Source organism: Thermobia domestica, chromosome 7 (genome assembly GCF_964235325.1).
Source record: "Thermobia domestica chromosome 7, izTheDome1.hap1.1, whole genome shotgun sequence".
Classification (NCBI taxonomy): Eukaryota; Metazoa; Arthropoda; class Insecta; order Zygentoma; family Lepismatidae; genus Thermobia; species Thermobia domestica.
The window spans coordinates 144,912,176-144,932,394 of NC_137460.1; the positions used below are offsets into that span (position 1 = coordinate 144,912,176).

At 36.4% G+C, this 20,219-nt stretch overlaps 1 protein-coding gene across 3 annotated transcripts in view; it reads right to left on the reverse strand.

Annotated features, from left to right (window-relative positions):
- The window catches only part of Surf1 (surfeit locus protein 1), a 34,934-nt gene that overhangs the window by 233 nt on the left and 14,482 nt on the right, over nucleotides 1-20,219 (reverse strand). For 2 of the 3 annotated variants that reach the window (XM_081765351.1, XM_081765350.1), the window contains exons 5-7: nucleotides 11,829-12,026; nucleotides 9,463-9,636; nucleotides 8,180-8,317 (exon numbers count right to left, since the gene is read on the reverse strand). In XM_081765351.1, the coding sequence (XP_081621477.1) occupies nucleotides 8,180-8,317; nucleotides 9,463-9,636; nucleotides 11,829-12,026 (510 nt within the window). Of the gene's footprint in view, nucleotides 6,370-8,179; nucleotides 8,318-9,462; nucleotides 9,637-11,828; nucleotides 12,027-20,219 lie in introns of all 3 variants that reach the window. The other variant, XM_081765352.1, reaches the window with a different exon arrangement.

Genomic DNA, 20,219 nt, shown 5'->3' on the forward strand with positions numbered 1-20,219 from the left:
AAAGAAAAAATACATATATATCAGTATACTAACTTAGCTGAGAAAGCGAAGCTCTTATGGTTCACTTTTGTGTTCTTTGTCCTAAAGTTCCTCCTAAGCTTTTTAAGCCATTATCACCAAATTGAATATATATATAGGGTGTTTCACAACAACACCGACAACGTTTGGGAGATGATTCCTGATACCAAGCTAAGACAAAAAGTATAGACCAACCTGAGTGCACAAATGCTACCTTTCGGAGTTATAGGCTGCTGAAAATATGAAATTTAAAGATTTATAGCTCCAAAACTATGGGACCTGCCGTAGTCGGTCAAGACTTCACTTAGGAACTAGTATGTGCTCTATCCAAATATCCAAGTGTAAGAATCTTGTGGTACTTCTGCAACAATTTTTATAGAGGCAGTTGGTAAGTACTTCAAATTATATGCCCGCAGCCAAACTCCATCTATAAAAATTGTTGCGTGTGTACCTTAGGATTTTCAAATATGGATTTTTGGATAGCACACATATTAGTTCCTAAGTGAAGTCTTAACCCGGCAGTTTTGTAGCTACGGACATTTAAAGTTCATTTTTTCATGTTTTCGGCAGCCTATAACTCCGAAACGAAGCATTTGTACACCCAGGTTGGTCTATCTATCTATCTATCTATATTTATATATATTTATATCTATATCTATATCTATCTATCTATCTATCTATATCTATATCTATCTATCTATCTATCTATCTATATATATATATATATATAAATAAGCATTAATTTTAATCTTTGACGTACCAATATTTTGTCACAAAAACTCTATTTATGCCAACATTTTCGCGTTGGCTATTAAATGAATTATGAATTTCGTGTTTGTTATCAACGTCAGTACCCTGGGAAACTCCAGTGCCGTTTTTGCATTAATATTTTATTTCGAACTAGCCTTCGGTTAGCTGTGAACTTGCCCCCAGATCCCCGCATTTGCTCGGCCTGCAGCTTCCACTTCTCATATTTCTAATCTTAAGGGATTTCATATGGCCTTCTCATTATAATAATTACAACCCCCGCCTTTTTTTCTTTCTTCTACGGAAAAAAAACAAACAAAAAAACAAAAAATGAAACACGTCTTTACATTGTCTCTACTCTTAAGGGATTTCGAGATATGGCCATGTTATTATAACAATTACAACCCCATCCCTTTTTCTTCCCTTCTAAGAGAAACAAAAAAGATTACAACAAACAGATGTCTAATTATTTTAAATTAAAACTCTAAATAGAAATTTTCATGCCTCTAACCTAATGGATTTTGAGACATGGCCATCTTATTTTAATAACTGCAACCCCGACTCGTTTTTTCTTCCAGTCTCTTTCCTTCTCTTGTAGAGAAAATAAATTTTAAAATACAAACAAACAAACAAACAAACAAAAACAAACAAACAAAAAAAAGCTGAAACACGTTTAATGAAAAATCTAACTACCGAATTTCATATCTCTAACCTGAAGAGATTCCGAGATCTGTAGATCTTATTATAATAATTGTAATTCTCACCCTTTTTTCCCTATCATCTCCTTTTCTTCCCTTCTAGATCAAGATGTATCTAATTATTTTAAATGAGAAGTCCATATATCAAATTTCATGCTTCTAACATTCAGAGACTCCGAGATATGGATATTTTGAGATAATAATTGTCATTCTCTCTTCTCCCCCACCTAAAAATACCTAATTAATACTAATTTGTCATATTGGCTGCATTGGAGTTTAGCGTTCCATTCGGCACCGAGGCTACATGAGACATGAAACTACAGTTTAAGGTCAGATTCAAATTACCGTAATGCGTTCACATTTTTCAAGGCTCTCACCGGGAATCGAACCCAGAAGCCGGTACAAAAATTTTAAAAAAATTAAAAGAATGCACACGCGCTAGCCACTAGAATAGCGGAGACAGTTAATGTCTTATACCGAACCTAATTCATTTACATTGAGCCGAATTTGAATATGCACTTACTTAGAAAATGCCGTATTTCCACCACCAGTTGTGTTCAGTCTGCAGGCTGCCTCTACTATTATCCCACATCGGAGTGTTTAATTTATAAAAAGTTTATCTTAGGTATGAGAGTTATTTTTACTCTTGATAACAGTTTATTATTATTTTGGTAGTATGTGTGAAAAAAAAAGAATATTAATATATGAATTTATTACAAAGAGTTTTATAACAATATTATACTCGTATGCATGCAGATTTGTTACAATTAACAACTAAAATATTAATTTATTAAGTCTGTGAGCTCAAAGGAAAGTCTGCGTATTTCAAACAATATTAAATTAACAAGTAATTACAAATAAGCTTTAAGGGGATCTTATACCTTTTGCCACTGGCTTCTCAGTCCCCATAAGATAACATGTAAATTTACTTCATGAATATCTAACGAAATACGGTACGTAACAACTTAAAGAAATATAGATGTATACAGAAAAGCAATAGAAAGTAGATGGTTGTTTCAAATTCACGCTTAATGACGTAGATCAAAAGTAGTGAACTTTGTTTAGGTACTATTGTAAGGGACTATATATTGAAGGTTGTGTGTTCCAATTTGATCTTCGCAAACAGATGTCCTGCTGACAGGCAGGGATTTCCCTCCCCCCTCTTAAGTTCATTTCCAATGGGTGTGGTAGAACGCCGCGGGTGTCACCCTCACCCATTTCTTTCCTTCGCTTCTGCAGAGCGGATAAAAGATTTTCTGTAAATGTCACAAAGGAAGAATATTTGCTTCCAAGACAATTTGAAATATTTGCTTCTTGCGACTCCTTCTTGTATGATGTATACTATGAACGCAAAGATCAGGTAGAGAACGTCAATTTCTTCATTACTAACAACTCTAGTTAGATAATTATTATTAGCCAAACACTGCCACAACAGTAGTAGATAGGAAGGGGAAGTATATACTTTGGAGAGCAGGGTCAACAATTTGATACAGATCGTGGCTGAAATTTAGCTTTCCTTTGCAACACTAAGTTTGTATGAGATGTTTGCAAGGATACAAACTACAAAATTCCCTCTAGTAACTTGGATTTGAAATTCGTGGCGGGTAGTTACTTCTACTTTCTGGCAACATTAGCTACATAAATAATTTTCTGGCAGTATTAAAAATAATCAACTTTATTTCAAGATTCATTCATCAGAAACGATGGATTGAAACCCATGTACCAACTTTCCCGTGAATAAGCATACGTAAGTAACATTCTAAAAAATACAACTGCCCTTAACGTTCGTCTGTCTAGTGGCTGGGTCGCGCACCTTTGAATCACGGATCTCGGGTTCGATACTCGGTGGAAGAGTCTTGAAATTTCAACACATCACTAAGGATTCGGATTCCACTGAAGGCTTACGTCTCTTATAACTTCGATGCACAAAGGGCCGCTAGACTCTAAACCCACTAAATCAACCAAACTAATAAAGAACGGATGTAGTAATGTCACAATAATTTAAACTACGTAAGCGATTTTTTAAAAGTTTTCAGATTATGGTAATAAATATAAGTGGAACTAGGGCCTCGAACATTTCTAGTTCTTGTTACTCGAAAATAAGCAGTATAATATATACATATGGTGTCAGGAAATAATATCGGGAAGTGAATCCTCGGAAGAAAGAAAGAAAAAAAAAAAAGCCTATAGACCAACCTTGGTGCACAATTGCTTTATTTCAGAGATATTGTCCACAGAAAATTGGTCGTAACGGTACAAGAAAGCAATAACTCGAGCAATAGTTTGGAGTTTTCCGAAAACGCCTTAAAATTTTGTTGTATTTGAGTGCAGCATATTATGATTTAGTTAAAGAAATTTGAGCGAGAATCTTTTAGTACGGTGATCTGTAACTTCCCTTTTATGTTCTCGTATAAGGATTAATTTCCCTAAGTTTTTTGATGTTTCTGAACACCCTGTCAAGATACATAGTGAGACCTCGGGTCACGAACTTCATACCTACTCCACTGTGTGAGAACCAAAATTATTTTTCTATTGAAGTTCAAATAAATACATATAATTAGAATTTGTATGTGTGTATTAAACGAACAGTTGATTTAATTCAATAAAATAATATAAATGGTTCAGAACCAGAGTGAACTCATAACTTCTTATATTTATATGCAAATTAAATTAGGTTGCTAATTTCTGACTCTGTGAATTAACTTGGAGAAATGAAGTATATCTTCTGTAATTACTTTGTACTGATATCACTTGTGAAGGTTCTTTTTTTTAACCTTATAAAGTGACTCTTAAAATATTCACAAGTTCAGTACATGCAAGATCAGTTCAATATATCTTTATCAAGTGTTCTCCGTGGATAAGTCTGTAGAATTGTCAATTTTGTAATCAGGGGTCCCAGGTTTGAATCCAGCTAGAGGCCAACTTCTCTCGGATTCAAAGCGAGTAGTGGTTTGTAACTCACTTTAAACTATGGGTTCCGTCCTTCATAACCCCACTGTTACCTAAGAACGGGCTAAAAAAACTTATTTCTATCCATATGTAATCTAAATAAAGTAAGTGTTGTAGCCATGCCCCCCCCCCCCTTTTTTTTTTTTTAATGAATAACTGCAATTTGAGGGTGCTCATTTTACTGAGCTCGGTCTCAATCTCAAGAAGTGACCGCAAACCGGTCGAGATCAAAGGTCAACTAGCTCTTTTCGCTCAGAATCAAGACTTTCATTACAAAAATATGTAAGCGCTTACGAATTTTATTGGAGATTATGTAACCTATTGGTTGTCACAAAATAGCATGATGGAAGGTTTTATACTCCCCGCTTTGTCCTGACTTAGACTCTAATCCAATCTATCTTATTCTCTTATCTATTTCTTAACTGTAGCTGTGTGAACCAAGTAACCTCTCAGATTTCTTATCCCTTGTTACAAATCTAAATAGGTTGAACTTCATGCAAATAACCTTATATATTAGTTTCCCTAACTCAATCCCTTGTTCAGACGCGCTACTCGCTTTGGCTTATTCAATCTTGAACAGTGCTGAATGGGGAGACTAATAAATAATTTGTGCTCTAGCTGTAAATCATTTGTAAAACTAGTTTACGTATGACCTCGAGTTTGGCTTATTTTATCGTTTAAAAATTAGAGGCCACGATTATCCACAAAATAAAGAAAATGATTCAAAAACAAGTAGCAGTGCCACGTGTACATCAATATTTATTAAAACCAGAAATTATAGTTGATTTGAACCATTTTCGGTTTTAGTAGAGTTAATAATAGAGATTAAATAGCCTATGTTCTTACGAAGCAGAAAACCGGATTTCATTACATATTACTGTTTTCGATATATGGTGATCAAAGATCAAACCAGAAATGTTTTATTTAAACCACTTTCGGTTTGTGTAGGTGGTTTTAATAACAAATTCAATTCCTAACTCTTGACTATATTTTGACCAAAGTTGGTAATGATCCATCATGCAGTTCTTTAGTTTTTTCTTTCTTTTTTTCACACACATGCACATATGGGTATCTTAAATAAATAAAGGAGTAGGTAAACCAAATTCTAGTCATTTTAAAAACCAAACAAGGAAAACTTCATTTTTGCCACCCCTGCATACAGTTAATCTGTTCTAACCACAGAAACATCGCACTGTCTGTTTTCTATGATAAATAATATAAAATGAAATTAAACCTATCCTTCCAGAAAACAAAAGATAGGTAAATAAGAAACATTTAGACTTTTCTTGGTTGTATAGTTGTGAGTGGCAAAGGTAAATGCTACTGCTTCGAAGAAGAATCCGTCCATTTCAAACAACAAAAGACGAAAAAAAGCAATCGGAAACATATTCGATACTGAGGTTTCAAGGATTATTATCTTTGTTCTAACAAGTACTTTGTTGACAAGTGACACCAGCTTCCACCGAAAAGGCAAATTCAGATAGTTGCCGTCATAAAGTTGTAGGAACTCAGTAGGGGAGCGGGAAGGATTACTGCTGAAGGCGTAAGTGATTATGAAAATGGAGGTGGTAGACATGAGTTTCGATTCTCAAATTGCCATAATGCATCCCTCCCCAGCATGTGTTCTTCAAAGAATGTCACCCGTAGTAATTTATGAAGTATGAAAGTAGACTTTTGATCTTTTACCTGCAGTAGTAATTACCTCATTACGGAAGTAATTATTGCAATTAATCTGTCATTAGTTTAAAATAGAGATAACCATCTACTTTGTATTGTTCTTTTGCATTCGTATAGAAAATTGTAAATTTCTAAGTGCAGTATTTTGTAAGATATTTATCAATTAAATTTTACCTTATGGAGATTCTGAAGCCTCTGATGATGGGTAGACATCTCCTTAAGAGCTGTTATCTAAAAGGCCTTGCAGGAGACTCCCATGATGAAATTACTTTTTTAGAGACTAATATTTAAAGAAAGGTTAAAACTCACATATTAGATTTGGTGGTCTCTCTCTAATCTCGGTGCAGCATATACTAAAGACAATCATCGTCGGAGCCTCAAAAGAGTCCAGATCCAAGATTTAAGATATTTAAGATTCAAGATTAAAGATAACCTAATGTTCCGATTTTTCAAGCTTATATACTAGTCTGAGAGAAAAAATGTAAAAAAACCTGTACGTAATGAGTCCTTGTGGCTTATTTTTGTATTGGGTTTTTTCTAAAAAGTTATTTGTCTTCTAACGTTTTAGCTATATTTTTTTTCTGTACTACACTAATAAAATGTACACTTATATGCAAAAAGTTTCGTTTTAATATTTTAACAATTAAATTAAATAACCATAACAGGAGTTTCCATTGCAGGAGACTACGTTGCAGCTGAACCATGGATACTGCATCCCACTTTTCTTCATAGGCTGTCTACAGGCCGGAGACGGTGCAGACTCGATGATAGAATACGCGCCACTTGAAGAATCCGAAAGCATAATGATCCACTCTTGACAGGGATGTCAGAGAAAAGAGTTGCAGAAATTCCAGTTTCCTGTTCCATACACCGATAGAATCCCAGCAATGTTTTCGTTGTGTGACTAGATGGTCTTGGTGATGTTCAGTCTAGTTTACATCTTGTCCCTACAGTGCTAGTACATTTCAATCAGGAGATGAGTCTGATATTTCGCAGCATTGATTTTGACGTGTCGTTCCACTTTTCGGGGACGCAGTTTATCCCTGTTCGAGAAACCGGCTACAATCATGAACCCTTTTGGAAAATTCTGTGCATCGGCAGAAGAATGTGATTCTGCCCTTGGCGTCAATAGGTCTGTATGTAAGAACACGAACTTTATCACAGTTTGTCAGATAAATCCACGCCTTCCAATGATGACGTTCATACAGTTTTCGCTCAGCCTCTGAAGCGTGCACACTACTGTTGCGAAGACAGTAAGACATGAATGCCTGTGAATGGTGCAATTTATTGTCGCCTGCGATGAGCGGCATTTGTAAATTGAATTTTCACGGCATTTGAATGTGATTTTTTTTTTTTTTTCAAATTTCGGCAAACTTTAGAGCATATGCGAGACCGGAAAATGTAAACCGATTTTATTTCTTTTTTAACTTCCTTTTAGTTTCCCCAATTCGTAAATTTTCAGAAGTATTACGACTTGAAATAAACAATTTTCAAGTTTTTCGGCCTACTCTAGTGTGTATGTATATTTCGTATGTTGCATACTTATAACATAAATAAAGAATTGAAATTTAATTGTTCTTAATAGTGCTACCTACATCTCAACTACTGCTACTACGAATATATTAAAATTTAAAGGGTAGGGTCAGTATCTTGCTCTAAAAATAAAAAAGGATTCGCATTTACATTTCCATTGTGAAGAAATTGGGAATCTGTTATAATTTTAGAGCACGTTTCAAAATATTTAAGAAATAGAGACATGTGAAAAAAATAATAACCCTTCCGCTAAGAAAGAAAGACCGAGCAATTTCTGAAATATTGCAGACGTTTATGCACATTACTTTTCTTCAGGGAACATGAAAGTTGAGTGGGAAAAATGTAGGTAAGTGTACTTTACTTTTTTAAAGTAACTACAGTGTCCTTTATTAGGATGAATGGAGGTTAATTCATGCAGTTTCACAAATACAGGCAGTGCTTTTATCTAATTACACTTCATGAATGCTTCAGAAAAAAAAAAAAAATCTTTACAACTCGATAAAAATTCTACTACTATCAGCTATGTACTAAACAATTTTTAACCGAGTAGAACTTACCAAGTAAATATATATGACAAATGTTCGTTTCTTAATGTTATTTTCGTCTGTCCACCGATAGGTCCACCGGGAACTGAGTCACATGCATCTAGTAATACTGGTTCGCTTCCGACAATTTCTGCCATTGCTGGTAGATCCCTGAAATATATTATTTGTCAAATTAACGTATACAAAAAGAAATATACAAAAGGAACCCTTATTAGTTTCAGAAAAATAAAATAAAAAAAGGGGCAAATAGTCTTAGTGACGAAGCACCTAAAAAGATAGCCAAACAGTCTATTATTAAGTGCTCGCCCATTATCCATAGACTTTACGAAAGCCCATTATCAGAGAGAGAGAGAGAGAGAGAGAGAGAGAGAGAGAGAGAGAGAGAAAGAATATAACACCGTGCAACAATTCGGCAAACGTAAAATAAGAAAATAGTCTGCAAATAGGATTAAATTTGTCTGCCTCTTTTAGAATTTGTAAGGTCTGAAGCAACGAGAATGTCTTATTCCGAACGGTTTTAAATTTCGCTTTATAATTCGTGACTGAAAAAAAGCCGACAGGATCAACAGAGGACTACTACTGAATGGATTCAATCAACTAATTATATACACGGATGACGTACACTTGATACCACAAATTCAATCATTGATTATCTGCATAAACGAGATATAAAAATGAAATATTACAAGTAGGAAATCAAAATCGGGAAGACATTAAACAGACACTTAAGTCTCCAAGTCGAAAACAATTTATCTTGTAATTTATTCTGTTATAAGAAAATCTGAAAATTCATATGTTTAAAAGCGGATACCAAATATTCTATAATACGTGACTTAAACAATGTCAGTTCTACATAATAGATTTCACAAATATTACGGATTACTTTCAATGCTCTATAATTCTTCTTCCAAAGTGAGGTACGATGGCTCAGTGATAGATTGCTCAATTCTTGTGCTAGATGTTCCTGGTTCGATCATAAATAATGTGAGTTTGTGGTGGACAATATGAGTTCTTAGTTTCTCAAAGTACATAAATATCAAACAACCACACTGACAATACATTTAACAAATGAGACAAGCGAACCTACCATGAGAGGATATAGTGAAATTTAATAGTAATACATTTGTGTTAAATAAAATCTAGCTTTTGACAATCAATTAGCCAATATATGCCTCATTTCTCATAGAACGTGGAGATTTTTCTATAATTTTTTTTACAGCAAAATTGAAGTCTAATCATTAAGTGTACATAATATAAGCATGAAGAATGAAAAATTTTGCATTCTTTTTCCTTACCTATAATACCAGCTATTGAATTCTGGCTTATTGCGAGGCATAAAAGGAGGTCGAGTTTCATTCAACCGAACATAACCCACCAATTGTACTTCTTCTTCAATTTGTCCTTGTCTTCTGGTCTCGGGGTTCTTCTTCTTCATTGGCACCCAGCCACGATTTACCAAAATAGTCATACTTTAAAGGAAATAAGTAAAAGTCGTTATTTTCAATTTTAAATTATATCTAATTAAATTAATTTATAACATATTATTAGTTTGATAACATTTCTTTAAGAAAAATATACATATTTCAAGAAATTTACAAAGAAAAGCCATTTTAATTCTGTTTCTTGATTATTTGTTTCCTCATATCAGTAATATTACTTAGGTTACAAATATTATGATGGTAAATGGAGATAAAGAATATTCTTTAACCTTGACATTTATGCCTTAAACCTATCTGAGGAAACATAACTGTGATTCGCGTCTGTATGTACTATCATCATAAAGTATCACATATGAAAAAAACTATACTTGTATCAGGCTTACACGTTAGGCCTACCAACATTATATGCTTTTATACACAAACTAAACTTTACTACAACGACTGCACTCAGATTATATTAACATACAAGCTCATAATTTAAATATATATATATTAAAATGCTAGAAAAGTTTATATGCTTCTGGTCAATTCTTTCGACATTGAGATCTCGAAAACCACATGTGCCGTTTTCGCTGGTCGATTTCAAATTTTGTGTAAATTTGCCAGTTCTCATTCAACTTTTCACAACAATAACAACAAAAAGTATTTTTCTATTTCACGTTTTAGGTGTCGTTTTAACCCTATTAGTTTAATATTGCCACTAGAATATTGATACTCTTGTGAAATACAACCATTAGAAGAGCTTCGTATAGCGGATTGATGAACATTTCGGGCGCTTTGCTTTAATCTGAATGACAAAACCAATTACAAGCTTGCAACTTCGAAGGCTTGTGAACCCACAATGAGGCATACTCGGATTTGGAATTATAAGAAAAAAAAATATTTGCATTTGGTATCATTTATCACTTATTCAAGTTTGCACAAACACCATCAACATTCTCTGTATTAAAATACTACATTTATATGTTTGTCTATAGCAATTCACTCCCTTTGAGAGTCTTCCTGTCCTTTATTTGTGTCCGTAAAGGGACTTGCACAGATAGTGTGAGAAATGGGAAAGAGATTTACGTTCATATTAGAACTATGCGCTGTGTGAATAGCACAGGTTCAGCTAGTATTATAATGCACACTCATGTCCAAAATGATTGTCGCATATCTATAACTGTCTTCTTATAAGAATATACTTTGATAATGATTTTGCAGGGTACTTTTAATATTGATACTATGTGTATAATCGGGAAATGTATATTTGTGGTAAATTTCATAGGAAAAGAATTATAAATACGAAAATTAGAATGAGTAAAATAAAATGTTGCTAAATGGACAAGAAAGTTTTATTTTCGTTTCATTGTTCTTATTTACTGCTCTTTTGACATGAAATTTGCCACATACATGTCTTTGCTGATTATACACATACTAACATTATAAGAAATACCGGGTGAATTCGTTATCAAATTATATTCCTACAACAACATATTTATAGACATGCGACAATAATTCTGGACATGAGTGTACCTTTACAATAATTTTAATTCACCTTCCAAAACGTTTCTTATAAACTTTAACTATACAAATTATTTTTTCACAAATTTCTTCCTCTAATTATAGTAACATCAGTTATTGACACGTATATACGCCTTTCCAGTCAACCTACATCATTATCTTCCAACAGTAAGCAACCTATTGACTGTACTACTACATTTATACAATAACTTACTAATGTACGTTTTACTAATAATATTTATTTCGACTACATATTAATATGGTAGTTTCGTAAGAATTACTATTGTTTTTTTATTTCTGACTAACGACTAACTAGACAAGTAAAAATTCCCTTCTTTCCACGAATAAAAGTCTATAAATAAAATCAGTCCTATTTTCGATACCAGTTTCGAATATTAAAAAATAAATAAAATAAAATAATTCATTCCAACATTCTGACAGTCCCCATTGCTCAAGTCTAACGTAACTCCTAAAGTGTATTTACTGCCCTACATTTTATATAGGCGAAATCCAAACCTATCTCTCTCGCTACACGATTCAATAAACATCGCTACTTCTATGCATCGATTTCCCGCATCCAATAAACAGACCGTCACAAGTCTACCTTCAAACGAATTTCTTGTGCCAGTACCTTAAAAGCTTTTCTAAATTTTTTCAAAAAGAGATGCAACACTATATTCTATATCCATTATGTCAGAAAACATTTTCATGCAACTTACTTTCTATCACTAACATGAAATGGAGTTATAACTTGAACTCCTGCTTGTCCAGCGAGTTCTTTTGAAATGGTCCCTCCCTTTGAAGCAGCTTCTCCACCCACGATGCGTGTACGGGGACCTAAATACAACTCTTTGCTATGGTCAAACGTTCCTTTAACAACGACCTTCCGGTACTCTAAATTGTCCAGTTCCTGCAGACTTCACTTAGCAAAAGTAAATACAAAATAAAAAAGGAAAATAAACATACAAAATTATATTATACAGAAAATAATATGTATAAGTTTATTATCATTGGTAACGGAATTAGTTTTATTTATTATCTTTCACACAATACAAACATTCTACTGCTAGTGTAATCAAATATATGTTTCACTCAGATGAATGTAATCAAAAGTTCATTTAATTTTATTAATCTTATTTCGCTCGAAATACAACCAATATATAACGTACATAATCCGAGTTTGTTAAACCTAGCCAAAGTAACAAATAATATATAGGTGGGTCGTTTAAAGAGAAACTTTTTCTATGTTCCCAAAAATTTAATTCTTAAGGTATCGACAAAAATCAAGTTGCACCAAGTAGCACGGCCCTTTTTTGCTTTTCAACAATCTCCAAGGTGGTACAAGCATTTGCCCATCGTTGCACGAGTTTTTGAAACTCATCTGCAAAAAAGTCACGATCCAAAGAATGGAGAACACTTTTCACAACTGTCTGAACCTCCAAATTATTCTAAAACGCTGACCCTGCAGCTCAGACTTCAGTTGAGAAAACAAGTGAAAATCAGTCGGGGTCAAGACACGGCTGTAGAGGGTGTGTAGTAACCTTTCTCATTTCATTTTTCGAAGTTTAGCCTGTGTTAGTGCTGCCGAATGGGGACGAGCATTATCATGCAGAACAATGACACCAGCAGAAAAAAGTCCAAGACGTTTGTGGCGAATTGATTTTTTTTCTTTTTTTCACTTTCTCCAGTGTTTGGCAATAACGTGCAGCATTGACTATTTCCCTTTTCTTCAAACAAAAAACCTCTACGAGCACTACCAATCCCTTGGAATCTCAAAAGACAGTCACAACCACCTTACCTGCAGATGTTTGAACTTTGAACTTTTTCCTCACAGGGGACGTGGGATGTTCCGCTTGAATTCTGAAGTGTAGTAATGAACGAAGCTCCCATCCTGAGTCATAATACGACAGAGAAAGTTGTTCCCTTCATTGTGCTACCGGGTCAGAGAATCCAGGCAACAGGCCATACGTGTGTTGGGATGTCGTTCAGTGAGTTGTTGTGGGACCCAACGTGATGACATTTTTGCGTATCCCAGTGTTTCGTGGGTGATTTTGTGTGCAGTCCCAAAAGAAATGTTCAAATCAGCGGCTGCTTCAAGATCGATTCTGCGGTTGGACATCATCAGTGTATTCACTTTGTCAACCGTCACTGGCTAGAGATGGGCCGATCTTCATCGAATGTGCTTGTTCGTCCTTCAGAAAACAATCTGCACCACCTTCGCACCATTTGTACTGACATTATATTCTCCACAAATAACCATCACCTTGTTGTGGCTGTCAATAGGAAAAATGTCATTTGCCTACTCATATCGGATCACAAAATGAATCTCTTCTTTGCTCCACATCGCTACACATTTTGTTCCCCGTGACTCGCTACTCCTTTGGTCAGGTCACATTTCTCACTGCATGAGTCATGCTAATCACGTGCTGTGAATGCACAGTAGCCTGCACAAATATTGCATTGTGTGGAAACGTAGAGGAAAGATGAAAGAACACATTGCTACTTTTACGTCAATTATAGGATTCGACTTTTTTCTTGAACGACAAATATATATATATATATTAGGGTGAAGCGAAAAATTTTTTTTTCGAAATGCGAATTTGGATAGGGGGCAAAAGTTGCATCATATCATAATACCTTAGCATAGAAAATATCAGCTCTCTGAAATAATTTTTAGCCGGGGCGCAAGGGGCCTTAAGTTTGCGATTTTGTAAATCAATTTCCATTTACTATGTAACTATTTGGCAGATCTTTGCTGGAAGCAGGCTGTAAGTTTTAGTGTAGATAGGGTGCAAAAGATGCATCCTGTATCAGTAGATAACAACAATAACTTTTAATTCACTAAATTTATTTTTAGGCGGGGCGTAATGGCCCTGAAATTTGGGAATAATTAGACGAAAAGTGATCAACTATAAGCAATTTGCTAGTTTGCCATAAAGAAGTTTCTTTTGCTATTTAGTAACAGTCTTTTTCTGGTATAGTGAACTTGTTGCCAGTACTAAGTCACTAGTATAATAGTTTGGTGGGTGGAGATAAGAGGGTACAGGACGAAATCAGGGCGCGCGCTCGTGCAGGTGCTAAAGTCTTGTGCAACTGTTTGGCAGCTTGACAATTGTTATTAGTGTGTTGTACGAGTTCTCGGGACACGTGTCTGGTTGGCGGCCGTGTTGCTACGTTAGTGATTTGATTAGTTTTGCGCTTTTGTAGTTACTGATAAGTTTATTATCTACCACTGTATTACAGCCTAACATCTGGTGTTTTTGTTTTGTGCTATAAAGAAGAAAGATGGCAAAATCAACCAGGTAGAATATGTCAAGAGCATAAGAGATGTTTCGTAGTGCCAAAGGTCGCGACTGGAGAACGTTTCCAACTTAGGAAGACGTTATGTCATGTTATGTATTTACGCGTCAGCAGCTGAAGGGGGCAGAAATAAAGAACCAGCATCGAATTTGGTTTCCACGAAGGTAGCAGAAAAGGTGGAAGACATTTGGAAACGTTTTCAATTCCTGTTGTTTCGTTCGGCTGTGTATCAATAGTGATCAACAGTTACCACAGGAAACTGAAAATATTTTTAAAATTGGCAGTAAAAGAGAGCATGAAAGAAGAAATAAATTACAAGAATTGAAGAAGCAGGGAAATAAACCATTTGATATAGCAGCTTGTGAGTGTTTAGATTTCACGGTGTGTCGTTACACAGGACACTCAAAATGCCTGAATCAAAGAGGGTGTTTTATCAGACCAAAGGATAAGTAGAAAAATGGTAATCGGTGGTATTGATGTTACTTGGACAAAGAAAAGAGAAGAAAGGAAAGCCAAAAAGCAACTAGCGGTCAAACTTTCAACCAAAACAGTACCAGTTACATTATTGAATCTTTCGACTCCTCGTCATCTTTGGAAACAAAAAACGAAGGCAATAAAGAGCACGCTAAAGCTGGAGGAGATCCTGATTTTAGTTGGAAGTATCCTTTAAAGACATGAAAGCAATCACAGATTAGATGCATAGAAATGAGAAAATTCCTCCCAACATTAGCAAAAGTGAAGGAGAAAACCGGTGTGACTGGAAGAAAAATTGCAGCTATTGCTACTTAAGTTTTGAAAGATTTTAATATTGTGAGTCCAGAGCAGATGCAAAACATAATTGATAGAAGTAAAATACAAAGAGAGATTGCGAAAAATCGTAAAAGTGTAAGAACTGAAGTGACTGTTAATAAAGAGAAACCTTGTACCATCTATTTTGATGGGAAGAAAGACCAAACACTCAAAATGTCCGGCTCCGGAAGTCATAGAGATATGAAGAGGAAAGATCATTATTGTGTCCTTGAAGAATCGGGTAATAAATTTCTCAGCCATGCTTCTTTGACCATTTCAGCATTAGCAAAGAATACTGCTAGTTCCATCTTTCGGGAATTACAAGAAAATAATGTGGACCTATGAGATATGATAGCTATCGGCTGCAATGGTACTAATACTAATGTTGGGTCACAAGGATGATGATTAGAGTGCTCGGAAACCATTTAGAGATGCCCTTGCAGTGATGCATACGTTTATTGCATATCATTGAACTACTACATCATCATTTACTGAAAGAAATCGATGATGTGACTACTGGTGCTTTGTCTGGTCCTATTGGTAGATCATTGATGAATTGTGAGACGAATCCAGTGTGCAGCTTCGGAAAGATTTCTTCAGAACTCCCTACATACCTAAGCGTGCGTTATCTCAGTTATGATCAAAGATATGTGTATGAAATATGTCAATCTGTCGTAAGAGGAGGCTGTGATAAAAACCTAGCAGATGAGAAACCTAGGAAACTTGCGCATACTCGCTGGTTAACAATGGCTTGTAGACTTTCGCGTCTATATACAGGGTGTCCGAGAAGTCCTTCCCTGATTACAGAAATTGATAACTCAGGCTAGAAATAAGATAGAAATATGAAACTGGTGTTGAATTGTTCACAAACTATAAAAGTTTTTGTCTGTGTTAGGTTTGTTCTGTTTTACCAAGTCTCAATTTTGTTTGTTTTAGGTTTGTAGTACGTAAGTAAGAAGCCCAAGAAGCCATGCCAACCAATCAGGAGAAGGCACAGTGTGTCCTGTGGTACCATGAGACACGATCACCAACCACGGTGCAGAGACAGTTCCAGACAACATTTGGGAGGACTCCACCTGATGTCAAGAGCATTAAAGCCTGGTATGAGAAGTTCAAGAACACGGGTCGGTTGCTGACCTTCCGAGGACTGGTCGACCAAGAACCTCAGCAGACACGGTGGAGGCTGTGCGGCAGTCTTTTCTGAGAAGTCCTAAGAAATCGGTGCGCAGGGCCTCACGTGAATTACAGATGCCAAAAAGCTCTATCCAGGACATTTTACACAAACGTTTATTGTTTCGTGCTTACAAAGTGCAACTCGTTCAGGCCTTATTGCCTGACGACGGTACACGTCGATATGACTTTGCGGTCGAAATGCTATCACGTATTGAGGACGATAATGGTTATCTCAGACGAATTGCCTTTTCCGACGAAGCGACATTCTTTGTCAGTGGAGTAGTGAATCGCCATAATGTACGCATTTGGGGTTCAGAACCCCCCAGGGAGGTCAGGGAGTTCACCAGAGGCAGTCCAAAGGTGAATGTTTGGTGCGCGTTATTGCACGATCGAATTATCGGGCCATTCTTCTTCGCTGAGGATATCATCACATCTGCAGTGTACCTGGATATGTTGCAGCTGTATGCTGTTCCTCAGCTGCTTCAGTATCGCCCCGATGTCGTTTTTCAGCAAGACGGTGCACCACCTCATTGGCGTTTGGACGTCCGTGCCTATCTCGATAGTACATTTCCTGGGCGATGGATTGGTCGTGATGGACCAACAGCTTGGCCTCCACGCTCTCCTGACATAACCCCATTAGACTTCTTTTTATGGGGTTATGTCAGGGATGAGGTCTACCGAACACGTGTACCAGTTCTTGAAACCCTGCAGCAACGAATAACCACAGTCGTTGCATCGATCCCTCCAGTGATGTTGGCTAATGTGTGGATGGAAATTGAATATCGCCTAGATGTGCTACGTGCTACCAAGGGTGCTCACTGGATGTTGAAGTGTACTGATGTGACCAAAACTTTTATAGTTTGTAAACAATTCAACACCAGTTTCATATTTCTATCGTATTTCTAGCCTGAGTTATCAATTTCTGTAATCAGGGAAGGACTTCTCGGACACCCTGTATATCAATGCCAAATTATTCAGAGGAGCTCTAAACTCTCGTCAAGTTCGTAGTAAAAGTATATGTACCAGTGTGATTCAGCATAAAACTGAGACCTCTTGCCAAATACGGAGCTAAACATTTGTTCTTGATCATAAGATTTTCGAGATGTTTGCAAGAACCATACAAGACTTTTGTCAATAAAGTAATTTCCAGAAATGCATTCTATGCGAATTCTGAAAATATTCTTATTGCCATCATTGGTGACTAACCTACAGGTCAGCTACGCGAATCCTTGCTACCGGTAAAATCATCCAATCCAGAAAACAATGTAAACGTGAAACTCGTTCCTTCCAACTGCCAGTGTTAAACTTCGAGGCTAGTAATTACACAGAAATTATAAACTAAAATGGATGTAACAACAGAACCGCCAATACTGACTCATATCACAGATGACAAATTGCGAGAATTTGTTATTGAGAAAGTACAAGTTATACGCAAGCAGTGGAAAGATTGGTGAAAATACTTAGTGAAGGTTCTTCGTCAGTATGTGAGCTAGGAGAGATTTCTTTATTCGTTCCAATTTTGACTTAAGAAAATGCATGACTACTTTTCAGATAAAGTCGCAGTATTTTGCTGGAAGACGTGGATGAAATTTATGAAACATTCAATCTAATACTGGTGGGTAAGTGGGATGGAACTCGACGGTAGCCACCTCCTTGTGCTGAGTTCTGGGTTGATGTAGCCTGTAACAGAATATGAACTTCGATAGCTTTAGAAATCCACCTGGACACGACAACAAATCATGATACCTTCAAATTACCGTCTCCTTCAAGCGAAGAGCTGCCTAACAGTTATACAAATGAACAATAAAGTGTATTTATTTACAAAACCTATCAAATTTAAGGCCCATTGCACTCCTGCTAAAGAATTTTTTAGTGAATTGAAATTTCCGGTGGTAAAGTGCTACAATATGATGCAACTTTTGCCCTATATCCGAATTCGAATTTTAAAAAATAAAAATTTGGGCTCTTTTCACTCATTTATAAAATCTATCAAACTTAAGGCCCATTGCGCCCCGGCTAAAAATTATTTTAGAGAATTGAAATTTTGTATGGTAAAGTACTACGATATGATGCAACTTTTACCCCCTATCCAAAATCGAATTTCGAAAAAAAAAATTTTTTTTTGGCCTCTTTTCACTCCACCCTAGTATATATATTGGGTTGGCAACTAAGTTCCCGCCGTTTTTTTTTAAATTGGAAAAATCTGTATGACATTAAATACTTTTAGCACGAAGTGTTACATCATTCGAAAGAGAATATATTGTTCTACCTAAATATATGTTTCGTTGTTACTAGAAGATACATCTTCTTCTTATTCACAGATCATTAACATGGAATGTCAAGTTGAGAAGAATGAGCATTTTTGACACCTCCTTCTTTTTGCCTTTAATCAAGGTTCTAAAGCCGCAGAAGCTGCTCGCAACATTTGTGCTGTGTATGGAGTGGGTGCTATAGCTGGAAGAACCGCCCGTGATTGGTATGCAAAGTTCAAAAAGGAAATTTTGACCTCAAAGATGCACCTCATTCTGGTTGTCCAGTTGAGTTCGATGAAGAGCTATTGAACCATCTTTTGCATGAAAATCCGCGTCAAACAACAAGGGAACTGGCAGAGACAATGGATTGCTCCCACACTACTGTAGAGAAGCATCTTCACTCGATGGGCAAAGTTGAGAAGTGTGGAGCATGAGTGCCTCACACTTTAAGTGTCACCAACAAAAATCAACGAGCCACAATCTCCGATGGTTTGCTTGCTCGTCACCGTGCAACCCATGGACACAAGGAACGATTTCTTCACCGAATCGTTACTGGCGATAAAAAATGGTGCCTCTACATGAATGTGAAGCAGCGTAAGGAATGGCTTAGCCCCGGTAAACAAGCGACCCCAAGCACGAAACAGGACGTTCATCTGCGTAAAATGATGTTGTGCGTATGGTGGGACTGGGAAGGGATTCTCCACTTTGAATTGCTTGAAAGGAACCAAACGATAAACGCGGCACTCTATGTGCAACAAATGGAACTACTCAACACGGCTATTCAAGAGAAAAGACCTAATCGGCAGTATGGTGTTCTTTTGCTGTACGACAACGCCCACCCTCATATCGCCAATATGACTAAGCAAGCCATTCAAACTAATGGTTGGGAAGTGCAGCCACACCCACCATACCCTCCCGATTTGGCACCAATGGATTTTCACCTCTTTCGATCTCTTTCAAATGCTATGCGGGAAGTTTCTTTCAATACTGGTGCAGACATGAGAGATTAGTTGGATGACTTTATCGAGTCTCAAACAGGTGATCTCTACCAACGAGGTATTGAAAAACTGGTTGAACGTTGGGAAAACGTTGTAAACAACGTTGATTAACTTCTTGTATATGTTTATTGAAAAATAACCTTTTAACAAACATTATTAAAAACGGCGGGAACTTAGTTGCCAACCCAATACAAGGGTCACTTAACTCGAAGTGGCAACATAGTTGTGAAATAGAATGTAGTGAATCACTCACCTCAAGAAGCTTACAGTCCTTCGATGTAGTCTCCGCCAGCCTGTCGAACCCTTCGCCACTTCTGGTAACCGTTGAATACCTGTCAAACCCCACTTTGTGAGAGGGGTGTTGACAGTGCGCCCTAAGGCACGAACAATGCTGGGAATGTCTCTGAAACGTTTGCCCCAGAGAGGTTCTTTCATTTTAGGGAAAAGATCAAAAACGTAGAGGCTCATCCGGGAAGTATGATGGATGCTCGAGTACCTCCCAAACCCATCGTCGTAACAGTCTGTACTTGATTGACTGTATGGCATCTGGCATTGTCGTGTAGGAGAATTGGTCTAGACTCCAGGAGGTGGGGACGTT